Source organism: Chiloscyllium plagiosum, unplaced genomic scaffold (assembly GCF_037043375.1).
Source record: "Chiloscyllium plagiosum isolate Xiang-an unplaced genomic scaffold, Cpla_swu_hap1 HiC_scaffold_6, whole genome shotgun sequence".
Lineage (NCBI taxonomy): Eukaryota > Metazoa > Chordata > Chondrichthyes > Orectolobiformes > Hemiscylliidae > Chiloscyllium > Chiloscyllium plagiosum.
Window position 1 is genome coordinate 117,906,768 of NW_028270144.1, and position 19,812 is coordinate 117,926,579.

General features: G+C 44.9%; 1 protein-coding gene across 2 annotated transcripts in view; it reads right to left on the reverse strand.

Moving 5' to 3' along the window:
• LOC122550922 (uncharacterized) overlaps positions 1-14,640 on the reverse strand; it is a 53,376-nt gene extending 38,736 nt beyond the window's left edge. The window contains exon 1 of one of the 2 annotated variants that reach the window (XM_043692387.2): positions 14,442-14,640. In XM_043692387.2, coding sequence (XP_043548322.2) covers positions 14,442-14,502 — 61 coding nt within the window. In that variant the 5' untranslated portion in view covers positions 14,503-14,640. The remainder of the gene's footprint in view (positions 1-14,441) is intronic. The other variant, XM_043692386.2, reaches the window with a different exon arrangement.
• Between the last annotated feature and the right edge of the window lie 5,172 nt (positions 14,641-19,812).

The following is a 19,812-nucleotide window of genomic DNA, read 5'->3' on the forward strand; positions in this document are numbered from 1 at the left end:
CATCCTCAACCATGGGGAAAACCCAGAATGTAAGGGCAAAGGTACGCATTTGGAACAAATTTCAGCCAGAGGTGCCAACCAGATGATCTGTCTCAGCTTCCTCCAGAGGTTCCCAGCATCACAAATGCCAATCATTAACCAATTTGATTCACTCCACCTGCCTCAGCTGATGCATGCACTCCAAACTCTCTGTGTACCTCAACACTGCTCAGGGTCCCTCTAGTTATTATACATTCCCTTGCCTTGTTTGTTCTTCCCAAATCACAATAACATACTCCTCTGGACTGAGTTCAACTTGTAACTCTTTTAGCCATCTAAGCCTATGGACACCTTTGCACAGTGATGGATGCAGCTGCAGACTATCAGCTATGTGACTCATATTTGGATCATCCCCAAACTCCTTCATCGAGCCAACAATATCAAGCGCCATGCATGTACCTGAATACACCATACTGAGCGGTAGAAAGAAAACTATGAAGCAATTTTATAACTCCGTTCATGGAAGCCAATAAACTTGAGTCAAACAATCTGGGCATGATTTGGTAACATTTCATGATACTTGTTGGAAGATTGATGAACAACTGCAAGATGTAACCTAGTATCCCATTCTTTATATTGGCTGGGGATGCAATGCTTAGTATTACCTGTAATAATGCCAGTTAAGTGTCAATGTGTGATAGTAAGCAGTGTGCGTGACTGTGGTAAAGTGAAGGCAACAGTCATTACTTCTGATCTGACTTCCTTTTTCTGCAGGCCATTATTGTACAAACCAACTCTCCTCTGCAAAGAACCCACATTGGTCACGTTCACCACCACAGATCATAGCTATCATGTTAGATCAGGAGTAGGCAATTTTGAGTTTCTTCTATGGTGAGTGGAATTTGCTATCTAGTTAGAGTAAGCGACATACAGCATGGAAACAGACCCTTTTGTCCAACTTGTCCACGCCAATCAGATATCCTAAATTTATCTAGCCCCATTAGCCAGCATTTGGCCCATATCCCTTCAAATCCTTCCTATTCATAGACACATCCAGATGTCTTTTGAATGTTGTAATCATACCAACCTCCACCACTTCCTCCTATTCACTCATTCTATACACGCATCAAAAGTCGAGAAAGTTAAATCACATTTATTACACTCTCTCACACTAGCCCCTTGTATCCTTACTCTCCACTTTCTTTTTGAAATTTTTCAGTTTGGTTATGCACCTATAGGCTTATCGAACCATGGTTTCTGGATTCTGACAAAACTCTGCCTTTAAACATCTATGATTGAATTTTAAGATTTTAAAAACAGAGACACTTCTTCCCCTAACTCACTCCCTATTTTAAATAACTCAATTACACATCCAACTCAGGTTGACACGTGGTTTGGGCTAAATAGTCTCATTCTGCTCCTACAACTTATTGTTTTGAGAAAATTTGTAGCTCAGGTCGAGTTTCTGGATGTAGATTTGCTCACTGAGCTGGAAGGTTCATTTTCAGCTGTTTTGTCACCCTACTAACATTTTCGGTGGGCCTCTGGGCGAAGCACTGCTGATAATTCCTGCTTTCTATTTAATTGTCTAGGTTTCTTTGGGTTGATTATGTCATTTCCTGTTCTTTTTCTCAGGGGGTGGTAGATGGGGTCTAACTTGATTTGTTTGTTGATAGAATTCCGGTTGAAATGTCATGCTTCTAGGAATTCTCGTGCGTGTCTCTGTTTGGCTTGTCCTCGGATGGATGTGTTGTCCCTAGTATCGCTAGTATCCTTACATACAGATGAGGAAGGACACCATTTCAACTGGGACAATACATCGATCCTAGGACAAGCCAGAGAGAGACACGCATGAGAATTCCTAAAAGCATGGCATTCCAACCAGAACTCTTACCAACAAGCACATCAAGTTAGACATCGACCACCTCCCTGAGAAAAAAAACAGGAAACGGCATCACCACTGGAAATGACATCACCAACCCAAACAAACCCAAACATATAAATAGTAACCAGGAATCATCAGTAGTGCTTCACCGGGAGGCCCACTGAAGATGTTACCGAGTAGGGTGATGAAACATCATGTAGCGAGCAAACCTACATCCAAGAACTTATTGTGTCTAAGGGAAGGGAGTTTGTGGGCAATAATTATCTAATAAGAAGCCAACTTTTTATTTTAAAATCCACCACCAAATCACTCACTCTATACCAACTGAACAAAAGAACAATTGATTAACCTCACCAGAAGCAGCGCAGAAACAACACAAAACAAACATCAGTGGGGAAAACCAAGGGAGGGGATAACCAAAATATTGTGGGAGGTCCCCGTGGTGCCCACTTCTCTCTCAAAATTTTGAGGGTGTTGGCATGTGCCCTCTCGAAGGGCATCCAAGCATAAATGTGGGACTAAGGCAGGAGTCAGGAACTATGCCTCTGTCTCCTCGTCAGCCCACTGCCTGGAAATGTTGGAACCTTATTCTTTAAAATAAACCAGCAACAAATCACCCACTTGACAAATTAAACGAATACTTCACAAGCATTGCTCAATAGGGATAGTGTAACAACAAGGAGAAAGTGAGGACTGCAGATGCTGGAAATGAGACCCCCACCTTCATCTACTTATCATATTCCCAGCTACCCTTCCCCAGTCCATCCACCCTCTCCTATTTATCTCTCTGCCCCCTTGGGCCACCCCCCTCATTCCTGATGAAGGGCTTATGCTCGAAATGTCGACTCTCCTGTTCCTCGGATGCTGCCTGACCAGCTGTGCTTTTCCAGCACCACACTCTTCGACGGTGTAACAGCTACCAAAGATAGGGAGAGTAAAAGGAGAGAGAGGGGACTAAATTAGGTGAAGTTTCAGGGGGAAATAAACCACTCTACCCCACCATGGTGCTCACCCATGAACACAGACCAGTCCATCACACAAGCCAGCCATCCATGCAATGACTTCATGTGTAGCTCCTGCTGCCTTGGAAAAGCAGCCAACTCAATCAAAGACCCCTCCCAGCCCAGTTATACACTCTTCCACTCTCTTGCATCAGGCAGAGATATAAAAATTTGAAAACACATCTAAATAGATTCAAGAACAGCTTCCTCCACTGCTGTAATCAGACTTTTGAACAGACTTCTCAAATTTAAATGCTGATCTCTCTGTCTGCACCTTCTCTGCGGCTGTAACACTTTAGTCTGCACTCTGTTTCACTAAACGGATGCACTTTGTATGGTATAATCTGCCTATCGAGCACACAAAACAGCACTTTTCACTGTATTCCTGTACATGCGACAACAATAAATCAATTAACCTCTCCGACAGGACTGGGGGCCCCCGCATGCTCCCTCTCCTGAGCCAGGCTAATGAAAACCTGGCACCAGATGAGCCATTCTCCCTAAGGTGGAGTAAAATAAGTGCAATTCTCGACCTCACCTCCCCCAGCTGGAGCAGATAGGGGAGGAGGCCCTCACTGGCCTATAGGATAGGACATTCAATATTTCAATCCTCCAAATGATCAACCAGTAGGTATGTCCTGTCCATGAGGAGCTCCTTCTCGAGTGCCAGGTGCACTGCCTGTTCGGTTCTAAGGACGTAGTCCACCTTCCCAAACATTTTAGATGTGGGAACAATAGCTGCTAGCCCAACAAAGGCCACCATTGCTTTCATGCACACCTCCATGGTCATGTCAGAGTGAGCATACCTTCTCAACCCATGGTTTTTGGTCATCATGTGGAAAGGGAATGGACTTGCTGGACCCTAAGGGACTGAGGACGCTGCTGTGACCCTCCCCCATCCCCCACACTGGTGCCAGTGATTACAGAGTTGTGAGTTCTTGCAGAGCTGAAAATGTGTTGCTGGAAAAGCGCAGCAGGTCAGGCAGCATCCAAGGAACAGGAGAATTGACGTTTCGGGCATAAGCCCTTCTTCTTTGCAGAGGCAAAATTACCCCAGTTCTTAAACCGAATGTCCAACAAGTACCTGAATTTAATCAACTCTGGAGTTGGAGACCGTAAGAACTGCAGATGCTAGAAGTCTGAGTCAATAGATGTGACGCTGGAAACGCACAGCAGTTCAGACAGCATCTGAGCAGCAGGAAAGTCAACGTTTTGGCCCGAAAGTAGTAAATGACAGGTGGAGAATAAACCCAATGGGAGAGAAGAACAGTTGGACAGACAAAGGAGTGAATAAACAAAGGAGCTTGGAACACTAGCCACAGATTTACATATCCAACAATGATGAAATGATTCACATTGTCATTACCCAAAGTATTCTGCTTTCTCTGTTTGCCCTATCATCACATGTTTGTTTCCTTGGAGAATGGCCTGTTCGAAGAATTTTGCAGACTGTAAAAAACAGACATGTGCCGTTTTTTTTAAACCTCACTTGTGTCCAGTGCAGGCCGTTTGGTGTAGGTACAGTCACAACGCTGTTCGGGAGGGAATGCTCCTGCGTTGACCAAGGAAGGGTGAGCTTGAACGCAGGGCCTTGTAGAGCACAAAGAAAGATGGTGGTGGTTGTTGGGCACTCATCCAGCATATCTCAGCTGGAGCCCCTCAGGGTAGATATTTTCTCGATGAACCTGTTCAGCAATGCTATGACACACCTCTGGAGCAGGTAGAATTTGAAATCAGGCCTTTTCTTGCCCAGAGGTAGAGACATTACCAGCACACCACAAGTGCCCTATTCCTCAGGGTTTTTTAAAACTTACCTATTTTTCCAATCAACCTGTTCAGAAATATTATTATACACATCTAGAGAAGGTGGGACTTGAACCCACGTCTCCAGTTCCTCGAGGTAGTGTCCTGGGGCCAACCATCTTCAGCTGCTTCACCAATCTTTCCTCCATTATAAAAAGCCACTGTCACGCGGTTTGTTCTGTTGGTTCTATGTACTGCTTTTCCTGTTGGCCATAGGGAGACTGGAGGCGTTGTTTTTGAGACCCTGTTTCTTTATAGTTTTGGGTTTTTTTTAAACTGTTAACTGTTAGTGTCAATTTGTATAAGGTTGACTAAAAAATATAAAGGCCACTGACCATGATTCTTTTGTCAGGAGTCAGGCATCTTATGGACACTTGCAAGTCCACATTTATTAATCAAGTAAAGTGCACAGGGTACACATAATGGAACAGTGGAATACAGTATTACAGCAATGCGACCGAATTGCATGGAGTGCCTGCAGCCGCACAAAAAGAGGTGAAAAATTGAAAGCATGATGGGTGGGGAACAGTAAAGATGAGTCATAGGCAGAAAGTAGAATGGAAAAGAAATCTGACTCCAACTCAACGTCTGCATGCATTTCCTCTGCGGTTTCAGGTTTCGGCTGAACATTTCTGCCATTTCCAACAGGGGCAGCAAAACCAACAGTGCTTAAATTCAGCAACAATTTAACTGAAAAAGGATGACCAACATAAAAACAAAATAATTTCTGCTACACAGATATATGAAAAGTATTTGAATAGAGGTTTAAATGAAAAGTCATCACCTTCAATTGATCAAGAATGAGGGGACCCAAGATTTAAAATGATTTGCAGAAGTAGCAAATGAGATGGAAGAAGAAACCTTCTTGCACAGTGAGCAGCTCTTATCTGGAATACACTGCCTGAAAGTGTGGTAGAGACTGTCATAGGCAAACAAGACGGCACTGGATTGTTATTTTAATAGAAATAATGTGGAAGGTTATGTGGAAAAGGCATGAGAAATGGCACAATTTAAGATGCTCAATCAGAGAGCCAGCACCAAAAGAGGCAGCTGAATAGCCTCTATCTGCAGTGTGATATAATAATGGACTTGGTGCCTTCCTATTGCTCACAGCATCATGGAAATTATTAGCTGTAACCAAGGCAAGGCTTTGGCCAGGACTTTGGCACTGGGATCAGATTCCAAGCCCCAAACTTGCACTGTGTCACCAACAATCAGCTGACATAACAGGGGAGATGACAGCCTCATGCTATTATCAGTGAACTACTAATCCAGAGAGTCAGGTAATGTTCTAGGGGCCCAGATTCAAATCCCACCATGGCAGATAGTGGAATATAAATTCAATATTAAAAAAAAATCTGGAGTTAAGAGTCTAATGGTGACCAAGAATCCATTGTTGGGAAAAGCCCATCTTGTTCAGTAATGTCCTTTAGGGAAGGAAACTGCCACCTTTATCTGGTCTGGCCTACAGCAATATGGTTGACTCTTAACTGCCCTCTGGGCAATATGTAATGGCCTTGCCGGCAACTCCCACATCCCCTGAATGAATAAAGCAAACTAACATTTATCATAATGAGCAATATAGGGTAAACTAGGGAAACAGCATCCCAGCTGGAAAAAAGACTATTAATCTAGACAAACAAAAGAATTGCAGATTCTGGAAATGACGAAGAAAACAGAAATTGCTGCTGCATCTGCTGGGTTTTTCCAGAACCTGTGGTGAGAAAGCAGAGTTAACATGAGGGGCAGACAAGGGTGTTTGGCGTACTGGCCTTGGTTTCCAGCATCTGCAGTCATTGTTTTTACCTTTACATTGCAGAGGCTGAGTGCCAGCTCTCAATACGTCCACCAATCTCTCCCGGAGCTTGACCCCACCATGGAACACCAGGTTACTGTCCACAACAGCCTCATTTCATCTGGTGATCTCCCCCCCGCTCCTCACAGCCTCCAAAGCTCAGTCTTACCCAACTCCGCACAGCTCACTTCTACCTCCGCCTTTCCAAAATCCAAAAACAGGTCTGTCCAGGCCAACCATTTGTGTCTGCCTGCTTCTGCCCAACAAAGCTCTTCTCTTCCTATCACAACTTCCCTTTCTACCTACATCCACAATTCCTCTGACACTTTCTATCAGTTTGCAGGCTGCAGCCGCCTCCTCTTTATCCTGGACATGCAGTCCCTTTACACACCCATCCCCCACCAAGATGGTCTCAGGGCTCTACATTTCTTCCTGGAAAAAGGCCTGAATCATCCCCACCATTTTGCCTGGCCTAGCTCGTCCTAACCCTAAACAACTTCTCTTAATTCCTTTCGCTTTCTTCAAGTCAAAGGTGTGGCCATGGGTACCCACATGAGCCCCTGTTATGCCTGTCTCTTTGTGGTTACGGGAAACATTCCTTGTTTCAGTCCTATTTCAGCCCCCACCCAAAACTCTTTCTCCAAGATAATCAATGATATCACCAGTGCTGCTTCCCTCTCTTGTCCAGCATTGGAAAGGTTTCTCTATTTCACTTCCAATTTCTACCCTGTTCTCACCATCATCTGGTCCATCGCTTGTCGAGGTCAGTCCACCAGACAACATCAGCATCATCTTTGTCAGCCCTTATTGTTAACTCTAGTTTTTCTCCAGCGTCTGTGGAGAGATTTAGCATGTGTGGCAGCAATTTCTGTTTTGTAGTTTCTAGCATCCAAAGTTCTTTTGGGTTTTTTTTAATCCTTCTTTCCTCGACATCTCTGCATCCATTTCTGGGGACAGGTTGGCCATCAAAATCCACTACAAATCCACTAGCTTTCACAATTACCATCCTCCCACACTACTTCCTGAAAAAATCCCTATTCTATTATCTTAGGTCCTCCATCTCTATCACATCTGTTCTGATGGTGCTCCTCAACCTTCTCTGCTTCAAAGGACACAACTCAAGCCTATCCAGCTTCTCTTCAATCGCTGAAATGTTCCACCCCAGGCAACATTCTGATGTTTCTCCTTCGCACTCCCTCCAGTGTAATCACATTCTTCCTATAGTGTGCTGACCAGAACTGCACACAGTACTTCAGCTGTGGCCTATTTGAAGTTCTGTACAGCTCCAACATGACCTCTCTGCTCTTACAATCTATGCCACATCAGTGCATCAAATCACCATTGGGTCAAGTACAATTCGCATTGAAATGGAAATTTGTACATTTCACAAAAAGAGCAGAGGAAAGGTACTAATAACAGAGAATAATCTCCATAGAGAGCAGGGCTTCTAGCATCACCAAGAGAAACAAAATGAGATTAACAAGTACAATATCACAGTGCTGGAAATATGGAAACCCATTGAAAACACGTAGAAGATTAGATTCGATTCCCTACAGTATGGAAACAGGCCTTTCGGCCCAATAAGTCCACACTGCCCCTCTGAAAAGTAACCCACCCAGACTCATTCCCCATATCTACCCCTGACTAATGCACCTAACGCTATGGGCTTCACAGGACGTTCCCAAGCACAGAGGATGTCACCTAGACAGGGGACGAAATGTCTGCAACACAAATTCCCAGCTCGGCGAACAGAACCACAACAACGAGCACCCGAGCTACAAATCTTCTCACAAACTTTGAATGGGCAATTTATCATGGCCAATTCACCTGACTTGCACATCTTTGGATTGCGGGAGGAAACTGATGTATCCAGAGGAAACCCACGCAGACACGGGGAGAATGTGCAAACTTCACACAGACAGTCGCGTGAGGCAGGAATCGAACCCGGTTCCCTGGTGTGAGGCAGCAGTGCTAATCACTGGGCCATGGTGCTGCCCCACATACATCAGCATCTGCAGCACAGTCAGGTCACTTTAGAGATTCAGTCTAACACTAGACCGAAGAAATAGGTTAACACAAAAGGTATAGGCTTCTCTGCAGTTCATCTCTTTCTCACTCAGTCACAAAGCTGCTTCTCAGCTTCGGTCGCCATTAAAGGCGACTTTATTGAAATAAAAGATGATCATGGGGCTTGACAGTGGGATGTGGAAAGGGCTTTCTCCCTGATGACTGTCTCGGACCAGGGGTCATAATCTCAGAATTAGGGGTTACATATGAAGATGAGGGGGAACTTCTTCTGTCAGAGCATAGTCAACCTGTGGAATTTCTCACCACAGAGGGCTATTGAGATTGGGCCGCTAAGTATGTTCAAGGGCAGAATAAAGAAATGTAGTCAATAAGCAAGTCAAAGGTTTTGTGGAGAATGCAGCAAAATGGACATAAGGATTCTTTGCAAACTCAGTGGCCCAAATAGCCTCTTTCTGCTCTGACCACCTATGGTTTGATCTGCTTATAGTTACATCCAATATAGCCCAGGTGTTGCCCACGAGTCCCCCTTCTTCACTATTGAAACATTGGCACTTGTTGAAACTGTGTGAGAGACTGAGATCAGCTTGATTTAGCCGGAACACTCTGCTTCCTGAGTGAAATGGTTTTGGATTCAAACCCCATTCTGGAATGAATGGTTGACTGCAGCGCTGAGTAAGTGCTGCATTGTTAAAAGGTGCTGTCATTTAAATAAGACCTGAACTTGAGGGCTGTCAGTACTTTTCAGATGGATGTAAAACATCCTTTGACACTCTTGGAAGAACAACAGGATACTGTCACAGGACCGTAGACAACGTTATCTCAGCAAACACTCCTACAGAGGCTATCATTGAATTTGTGATCGGGTGGGAGCCTACTGTGTGATAGGCTGTAACTTGCCTATATTCCAATATTTCAAAAGAATTTTATTGACTATTATCCTTTACAGTCTTCCGAGGTGATAAATGGCACATTAGAATTGGAAGTCCGTTTTTCACCTCACTTTTCCAGCTTTGTTCTTCACCCCTTCTATTCCGTAATCTATGCTTTTAATATTGTGGTTGTGTCATTGGATTTGTCATCCAGAAGCATGGGTAAATAGTCTGAGGATGCAGGCCCCAATCCAAAGGGCAACTAAAACACTGAATCCCATTCGTTAGCAAATTCAATTGATTAATAAAGAATTGAAAGTTAATCTCAGCCATTGTAAGTCATAGAGGTTTAGTATGTGGAAAATGGCCATCGAGACTACGACAGTGAAAACTAAACCGCTTAAACTATTCTAACCCTATATTCCAGCATTTGGCCCATAGCCTTGTGTGCCTGGGCCATGACTCACATGATGGTTGTTGAAAACCCCACCTTGTTCACTAATGACCTCTTGGTAAGGAAATCATCCATCTTGATCTGGTCTAGCCTGTGTGTGATTCCAGAGGCCTTTGTGGTTATCTCTTGACTAGGCCCCCCCAAATATGGCCTAGCAAGCTACACAGATCAAGGCCAATTGATTAGATTACTACAGTGTGGAAACAGGTCCTTCAGCCCAACCAGTCCACACCGACCCTCCGAAGAGTAACCCACCCAGACCCATTTCCCTCTGACTAATGCACCTAACACTACGGGCAATTTAGCATGGCCAATTCACCTGACCTGCACATCTTTGGACTGTGGGAGGAAACCGGAGCACCCGGAGGAAACCCATGCAGACACAGGGAGAATGTGCAAACTCCACACAGACAATCGCCCAAGGCTGGAATCAAACCTGAGACCCTGGTGCTGTGAGGCAGCAGAGCAAACCACTGAGCCACCATGCCGCCCACTAGGATGAGCAACTAATACTGGATTTGACAGAGTAACGCACATCCCATGATTTAACAAAAAAACCGTCTCCCTGCTGACTCACATCAACTTATCGTAAACAGTGCTGCGTGCATCTGTAGTGATTGGAACAAGGTGGACCGAATAGAAGGTGCATTCCCTGACTGGGGCTGTTAATCTGGTCCAATCAGGGAGCCCTGGCTGACAGATATAACCAGGAGTGCTCCAACTCTATTTTGATTTAGTCCCTCCCCTCCCCTTCACTGTTTTGATCACACAGCACTGCCCTTTGATGTGAAGGGCAGTGTTTGTCACTGGCCACCCGGGTGTTTTCCTATCTTCCTGGTGGTGGAATTTGAATAAAGATTCGTGCACTTTGTGTCTTTCACTGTGTCTCACACCTGCACACACACACCATGGGTGCTGGGAAAAAAATAAGCACTACCGCACTTAGGTGGTAGTGTGGGGGTTAAAAGAAAGAAAGAAAAAAAAAAAAAAAAAAAAATAAACACAGTAAAAAAAAAAAATAAACACAGTTCAGAATTGAATAAAGATTGGTGCACTTTGTGTCAAAAAAAAAGAAAATAAATAGGGATTCACACAGCACTGCCCTTTGATGGGAAAGGCACTGCTGGTCACAGGCCACTTGGGTGTTTGTACAAGGACTCTCCTTGAAGGTGACTATCCCTAGACCAGCTGCCCTACAGAAAGGGAGAAGGAGAGACCAGCACTCCCACTGCTGGTCTCTGGGACCCCGCCCAGACTTGCCTCAGCTGTTGCTGCTTGGGGCCTACCTCACTGCTGCCTGGGACTTGCCTTGGGACCCTCCCAGGACCTCCACCACCACTGCTGCTGTTACTAGAAAAAAAAAAAAAAAAATAACCAGGAGTGCTCCAACTCTATTTTGATTTAGTCCCTCCCCTCCCCTTCACTGTTTTGATCACACAGCACTGCCCTTTGATGTGAAGGGCAGTGTTTGTCACTGGCCACCCGGGTGTTTTCCTATCTTCCTGGTGGTGGAATTTGAATAAAGATTCGTGCACTTTGTGTCTTTCACTGTGTCTCACACCTGCACACACACACCATGGGTGCTGGGAAAAAAATAAGCACTACCGCACTTAGGTGGTAGTGTGGGGGTTAAAAAAAAAAGAAAAAAAAAAGAGGAATGTCCCTACCCCCCCCCCCCTTCACTGTTTTGATCACACAGCACTGCCCTTTGATGTGAAGGGCAGTGTTTGTCACTGGCCACCCGGGTGTTTGCCTATTGTGAGTGTATGTGCAAGGACTCTCCTTGAAGGGGACTATCCCTGGACCAGCTGCCCTACAGAGAGAGGAAGGAAGAAAGAAGAAGAAGAAGGAGAAGGAGAAGAAGAAGAGACCAGCACTCCCACTGCTGGTCTCTGGGACAAAAAAAAATAACCAGGAGTGCTTCACTTTGTCTCACACCTGCACACACAACATGGGTTCAAAGTTTGTGAGAAGATTTGTAGCTCGGGTGCTCGTTGCTGTGGTTCTCTTCGCCGAGCTGGAAGTTTTGTTGCAAACGTTTCATGCCCTGTCTAGGTGACATCCTCAGGGCTTGGGAGCCTCCTGTGAAGCGCTTCTGTGGTGTTTCCTCCGGCATTTATAGTGGCCTGTCCCTGCCGCTTCCGGTTGTCAGTTTCGCAGACGACAAGCAACATGAATTTGACTGGGACAACACTACCATTATAGGGCAAGCCAAACAAAGAACAGCCAGGGAATTCCTAGAAGCATGGCACTCATCCACAAACTCCATCAACAAACACATCGACCTGGACCCAATATACCGGCCACTACAGCGGACAGCTGACACTGACAACTGGAAGCGGCAGGGACAGGCCACTATAAATGCCGGAGGAAACACCACAGAAGCGCTTCACAGGAGGCTCCCAAGCACTGAGGATGTCACCTAGACAGGGGACAAAACGTTTGCAACAAAAACTTCCAGCTCGGTGAACAGAACCACAGCAACAACATGGGTGCTGGGGAAAAAAAAAGCACTACCGCAGTTAGGCGGTAGTGTGGTGGGTTTAATATAAAAAAAAGTGTCAGAGGTTTTGCTCACTCTAGAAAAAACATAAAATAAACAGGAGGGTCAGGGATTCTAAAAAAAAATAAGCAGGAGTGTGTCTGGGAGCTGAGTGGTCAATGACTAGCCTGGAGGAAAGTAGGCCTGGGGAAGGTCGGTTTGTACGCGGGGGGGGCGGAGAACAGAAGGCTGATGACTGCCCTCTAGGAAGGCTAGCCAAGGACGGTTTGATCAGTATGTTGTGCAGACAAGTGTCAGTTAGGCAGTAGTATGGGGGAAAATTTAAAAAAATATATAAACAGGAGTGTCAGGGGTTCTGCTCACTCTGAGCTAGCTGGGTCAATGCCATGTACTGTGCAAGTGTAAATGAAGGGTCACTTGGTGACAGGATACCGGCCTTTTTGGAGTTATCTCAGTGTTCTCACCCCCAAACCCATTCTCTTGCATTCCACTGATTCCTTCTGATTCTGCAAGTTCCCACCTAAGCTTCTCATCCTGGCTAGCAAATTCATCTGTCACCTTGCTACACCCAACATTAAGAGGTCACCTTCAACCCCACAAACCCAGTGTGCTTCCTGAAATGCTGGACTGCTTCCACCCTTTTCTACCAGTGACTATCTCCCAAAGGGAACATTAAGTTCAAAAGATTGCAACACATTAACGCTGCCTACCTTCTCATTTCCAGAGTGTGCGTGATTCTGCTATGCCCATCCATATCCTTTTTTGCCATCCATCTTTTGCTTCTGGATGTATCACAGTCTTCTTTCATCTTCTTTTTGTCATTTAACTTCCTTCTAGCTGAGTGGCCTTCGTATTCCTTACTCCCACTGTCCCTTCTGCTGGGAGGGGGCTGCTTAAAATCAGTTACCTCCTTGAGCTTGTGGAAAATGTGTCTGAAGTGTTGCTTCTGCAGAAGTCAGGTACTCAGAAGTCATAAAGACTCAGTGTGCAGAAGTGATAAGACCCAGTGTTGCATGAGCAAAAGTAATAAGACTCAGCTATCAATGGGGGCGGGGGGGTTGCACGCTAACAACAGGCCACAGACAGATGTGGTAAGACGATTAGATTAGCAGCTGCACAGAGCAATACAACTGTCACATATGAGGTAAAAGGGGAGGTACAGGGAGGCTCATAGAAAACTGTATAAATGTGAAATGATATTATTCAAAAGTGTGCCTATGTGGTCACCCGGCCTTGCAAGAACTGCTACGGAATTTGACTCGGACTAAAATTATTTGGCAGTGAGCTTCGTTTCTCACAAGTTTTGCATGTTTCAATCTGACACATTAATCTGAAACCTGCTGAGCATTTCCAGACATCTCTGTGTGGATAGTCACTTGCTGCAAATGTGTTGCTGGAAAAGCGCAACAGGTCGGGCAGCATCCGAGGAGCAGGAGAATCGACGTTTCGGGCATGAGCCCTTCTTCAGGAAGGAGGACTCATGCCCGAAACGTCGATTCTCCTGCTCCTTGGATGCTGCCCAACCTGCTGCGCTTTTCCAGCAACACATTTTCAGCTCTGATCTCCAGCATCTGCCAGTCCTCACTTTCTCCAGGGTGGTCACTTGCTAAACCACTAAGCACTGTACTTTTCTATGTGCCTTTTCTACTGATAACAACTATTATTCTCCCAAGCAAAAAGAAGTATCGATAATGAGCACCTCACAGGCTAACAAGAGAGAAAAGAGGCCGATCGGGCCGTCGCGACTGTTCTGGTAGCGCTCTTCCAGTACCACTAATCCAGAAGCTGGTTTCCAGCATCTGCAGTCATTGTTTTTACCCTGTTTTTACCGAGGACCCAATCAACCAAGAGATGTCCTGAGCAATGCTCCAGACATGTCTTTTAAAGGCACTCCTATGAAATACAGTCCAATTCTGACAGGAATCCTCCACTTCTTGCTGAGATCCGGCCCTATGACAGCTTCCCTTAATCTCACACTTTAAAGAGTTCCGGGCAAGTTATTTTAAAAAAAAATAAAAACCAAACTTTTGCTCCGGCACCGAGTCAGTTGGAAAATACTTGCAAGTGACTTTAAAAAAACCCACCAACAATGCATGTCCGAGGGAAGGATTAAAAAGCTCTTACCGTACGTTCTGACCAAAGCAAATGTCAGGCAGCCAAAGAGGAAATTTTTCACAAGCAACATTTTACAAGAAAGAAAACAAAGGAGAATCAAACAGCACAATAACTTCCGCCAAAATTAACTGACTTTTTTAAAATATAAAAATAACTCTTGGAAGGCGAGTCAGAGAGCGTGTGGTTAATTTCTGCAAGAACATGACTCACACGGTGACTCACCAAGCTCCAGGCTATCAACATCACTGACAGCTCAAGCCTCCAACCCGAAAGCTCGGCTTTACTCCAATCGCTGCTTACCTTTAAACCTAAGAGAGGCGACGCCCAATTCAATAAAATCCCTGAAATGGCCCGGTAGAAATTCACTGTGTGAAGGAGTCTCGCTTCACAGCAAGTGTGGAGACCTAGTGAGCTGGGCTATTAAAGGGAAAAGACAGGGAATTCGAGAAAAAAAATCTAGAACTCAGCGGCAAACCATCAGGAGACACCGGAGTGGCGGAGAGAGTATAGTAATCACGGTGGCTCAGTGGTTAGCACTGCTGCCTCACAGCACCACGAATGGGTGACTGTGTGGAGTTTGCACATTCGCCCCAGTGTCTGCGTGGGTTTCCTCTGGGGGCTCCAGTTTCCTCCCGCAGTCCAAAGATGTGCAGGTTAAGTGAATTGGCCATGCTAAATTGCCCACAGTGCTAGATGCATTAGAGTGAAATGGGTTTGGGTGGGTTACTCTTCGGAGGGTCGGTGTGACTTGCTGGGCCAAATGGCCCGTTTCCACACTGTCGGGAAGCTGAGCTGAAAATTGATTGCATCTGATCTGGAGGTGTCGGTAACCGAGTAGGACTGGGGTGGACAAAGTTGGAAGTCACACCATACCAGGTTACAGTCCAACAGCTCTATTTGAAATCATAAGCTTTTGAAGCAGGTAAAGTCTCAGCAACTCAGCAGATGCAAGCCTCGTTGATGAGAGACTGCCTGGGACTTCAGGTGGCGTGGTGGCTCAGTAGTTAGCACTGCCTGATGATCTGCCAGGAACCCGGGTTAGATTCCAGCCTTGGGCACGTTCTCCCCATGTCTGCGAAGGTTCCCTTCGGGGTTCTCCAGTTTCTTCCCGCAGACCAAAGATGTGCGGGTCAGCTGGGTTGGCCATGGGAAATACGAGGTTACAGTTGGGGGACTGGGTCTAGATCAGGGTGGGATGCTCTTCAATGGGTTGGTGTGGACTCGATGGGCCGAATGGCCTGCTTGCACACCGTAGGGATTGCATGATTCAAGGACCAGCATGGGGATCTTGTACAGCGGTGCCATCCCAATGTCTGAGCCAAGCAACCCAAGTCTCACATCTTCCACATATTACAACATCTCTGAATGGGTTGATTAGGAAAATACACACAAAGGGGTGACAGATGTTTGAAACTCTCTGCTTCAAATGGCAGTGGATGCGAGATCAGTTGTTAATTTTAAACATGAGATGGGTAAATTTTGTTAAGCAAAGGTATTAAGGATATGAGCCAAAGGCAGGTGTGTGGAGTTGAACCACAGATTAGCCATGAATTCATTGAATGGTGGAACAGACTGAAGGGGCTGAATTGTCTTCTCCTGTTCCCTTACTAGTCCTGAAGATATTTTACTTTGACTTTTTCTGCAAGTGGGAAGTGAGTTTAGAAATCTGGTTTATAGTTAAGGTGATTTTCAGTTGAGGTGGTGTTAATTCTGCCAGCTGAGTTGTTTGGAGTTAAAGTAAGGAATTTGGGGAAGTGGAGAGCTTGCTTTGGTGGTGGGGCATTTTGTGTATACTATAGCAAGTTGAAAATCACACAAAACCAGGTTATATCCAACAGGTTTAATTGGAAGCACAATAGCTTTCAGAGTGCCGCTCCTTCATCAGGTGGTTGTGGAGGACACAATTGTAAGACACAGAATTTATAGCAAAAATTTGCAGTGTGATGTAACTGAAATTATACATTGAAAAATACCTTGATTGTCTGTTGAGTCTTTCATCTATTGGAATACCTTGATAGTTTCACTTCTTTCATGTGTAAATCACAAAACCTTTTTTTTAAAAGTTGCATTCTCAGTTTAGCGGTAACAATTGATGTTAGCTAGACAATATTGAACATATTGTATAGCTAACATCAATTGTTACAGCTAACCTGAGAATGCAACTTTTTAAAAAAAGGTTTTGTGATTTACACATGAAAGAAGTGAAACTATCAAGGTATTCCAATAGATGAAAGACTCAACAGACAATCAAGGTATTTTTCAATGTATAATTTCAGTTACATCACACTGCAAACTTTTGCTATAAATTCTGTGCCTTACAATTGTGTCCTCCACAACCACCTGATGAAGGAGCGTCACTCCGAAAGCTAGTGTGCTTCCAATTAAACCTGTTGGACTATAACCTGGTGTTGTGTGATTTTTAACTTTGTGCACCCCAGTCCAACACCGGTATCTCCAAATCATAGCAAGTTGATAAGCTTATTTTTTAAAATATATCTCTGAAACAAACACAGAGAAGATTAGTTCTGAAGAAGTCAGGCCAGACTCTAAACGTTAACTCTGTTTCTTGCTATACGGATGCAGCCAGACCTGCTGAGTTTCTCCATCTCTGTGCTCGTTTCAGATTTCCAGCACCAGCTGTAATTAATTTTAAATATAATTGTTTGAAGGAGGTGAACATTGCTGGTTAGACCAGCATTTGTTGCCCATTCCTCAAGGTGCTTGAAAAGATTGGGGTAAGCCAACTTGTTTGACTCCCTACAGTTCCCAGGTGTGACAACACCCACAGTTGGGGAGGGAGTTCCACGATTTGGACCCAGCATCACTGAAGGAACAGCAGCATAGCTCTGAGTCAGGACAGTGAGTGGTTTAAGGGAAACCTACAGCTGATGGTGATCGCATTTACCGACTATCCTTCTATGTAGCAGAGGTCACGAGTTGAGAACGTGCAGTTAAACAAGCCTTAACAATTAGGAAACATCAGGACCATTAGTAGATATGCACAAGAAGGCTACATAATCACAGAGAGAGAAATGCCATCATCACCATCCATCCAGAAATAGACACATTGAAGCAGCATCCAATCACAGCAAAATAATCAGACATTCTGCAATATGGAAAATCTCTCTGGTGTGTCTTGCCCACAGTAAGGAGGACAAATCCAATCCGGTTAATTACTACCCCATCAGTCAACTCTTGATCATCCTTAAAGAGGTGGGAGGGATTATTGACAATGTTAGCCATGATGTGGAGGTGTCGGTGTTGGACTGGGGTGGACAAAATTAAAAATCACACAACACCAGGCTATAGTCCAACAGGTTTATTTGGAAGTACAAGCTTTCAGAGCACTGCTCCTTCATCAGGTAGGTAGTGGAGCAGGATCATAGGACACAAGAATTTATAGGAAAAGATCAAAGTGTCATACAACTGATGCAATGTATTGAACAAACCTAGGTTAAATCTTTAATCACTGAGAATGGGGATGCAAATTTTAATTCATTAATATATAAATCCCAGAACTTCTCTCAAGTCACATTCCCAAGATAACAAGGTTTTATTTTTAAAAAGTGACATTTCAGATCAGACCTCAAAATTCAAGATGTGAGGCTGGAGTCTGTCTGTATCCCAATCTTGAGTCAGACTGGTTCTATTTCCAAAGTAGGAATTTATAAAATGCCAGCAAGGTTAAGCCGCCTGCTTGTAGAGTTGGTGTCCAAGATGGTCGAGGAGTTTGCGAGAGGTGTGATAGCAAACTCTCTCAGTGTAGACTGTGTTGTAAGTCAATTTGGGTGGATTCGTGATCCGTAGTCCTTTTGGGATCTTTCCTGCTTCCTTGCATTTCTGAAGAAACTTGATGTTTGTGTCGATATGCACAATCTTCTTAGAGATCTTCTGCACTTTGAGATGGCAGTTGGTGGTGTCAATGGTAGCCATGATGTGGAGATCCCGGTGTTGGACTCGGGTGGACAAAATTAAAAATCACACAACACCAGGGTATCATCCAACAGATTTATTTGGAAAAACAAACATTTGGAGTGCTGCTCCTTTGTCAGGTAGCTAGTGAGGCAGGACAACCGGACACAGAATTTATAGTCAAAAATCAAAGTGCCATACAACTGATGTGATGTACTGAACAAACCTAGATTGCTGTAAAATCTTTAATTACTGAGAATGGGGATGCAGGTTTCGGTTCATGAATATGTAAATCCCAGAACTTCTTTCAGGTCAGATTCCTGAAATAACCTAAGGTTTTATACAAAGGTGACAAATCAGCTCAGACAATGCATTGAAGGTGTGAGGTTAGAGCTTAGAGTGTGGTGCTGGAAAAACACAGCAGGTCAGACAGCATCCAAGGAGTAGGAGAGTTGATGTTTCGGACATAAGTCCTTCATCAGGACGAGGCTTGTGGGCCGATGGAGCTGAGAGATAAATGGGAGGGGTGTGGGGTTGAGGGGAAGGTAGCTGAGAATACGATGGGTAGATGAAGCTGAGTGAGAAGATGTTAGGTTGGAGAGGAGGATGGAGCGGATGTATGGGATAGGTCAAGAGGGCGGTTCAAAGTTGGAGGCTTGGGACTAGGATAATGTGGGGGGGGGGGGGAGTCCTAAGCCTCCGATTTAGCACTGCCCTCCTGACCTGACCATCACCTTTCCATCTCTCTGCTCCACCCTCCTCTCCAATCCATCACTTTCTCCCTCACCTTCATCTACCTATTGCATTCTCAGCTACCTTCCCCCAATCCCACCCACCTACCATTTATCTCTCAGCACCACCCACACACCCCCTCTCCCCCCCCTCCCCCACCCCCCCCCCCCCCATCCCACAATCTTCATTCTTGATGAAGGACTTATGCCCAAAACATTGATTCTCCTGCTCCTCGGATGCTGCCTGAGCTGTTGTGCTTTTCTAGCACCAGACTCTCGACTCTGATCTCCAACTGCAGTCCTCACTTTCTCCTAGTGAGGTTAGAGTCTGTCTGTATTCCAACCTTGAGTCAAACTGATTCTATTTTCAAAGCAGGAATTTATAAAATGTCACATGGATTGTCTGCCTACAGATTGTGCGCTTTTTGAACAAAATAGAATGTATCTGCAAATACAAATCTGCAAATACATAATAACCTCATAGATTTATATGTGTGTGTATGTGCCTGTGTGAGAGAGAGAGAGGGTCTGTCTGAGGGTGATCATGTGTAAGATTATGTGTGTATGTTTGCTCATGTGTGACAGTGTATAGTGTAGTGGGGTCACCTGTACTGTGATATGAACCCAAGATCTCGGTTCAGGCCATCCTCATGGGTACTGAACTTGATTATCAGCCTCTGCCCTGCGACTCTGCATTGTTGCGTATCCTGAAGTCCGCCTTCGATGATGGTCACCCG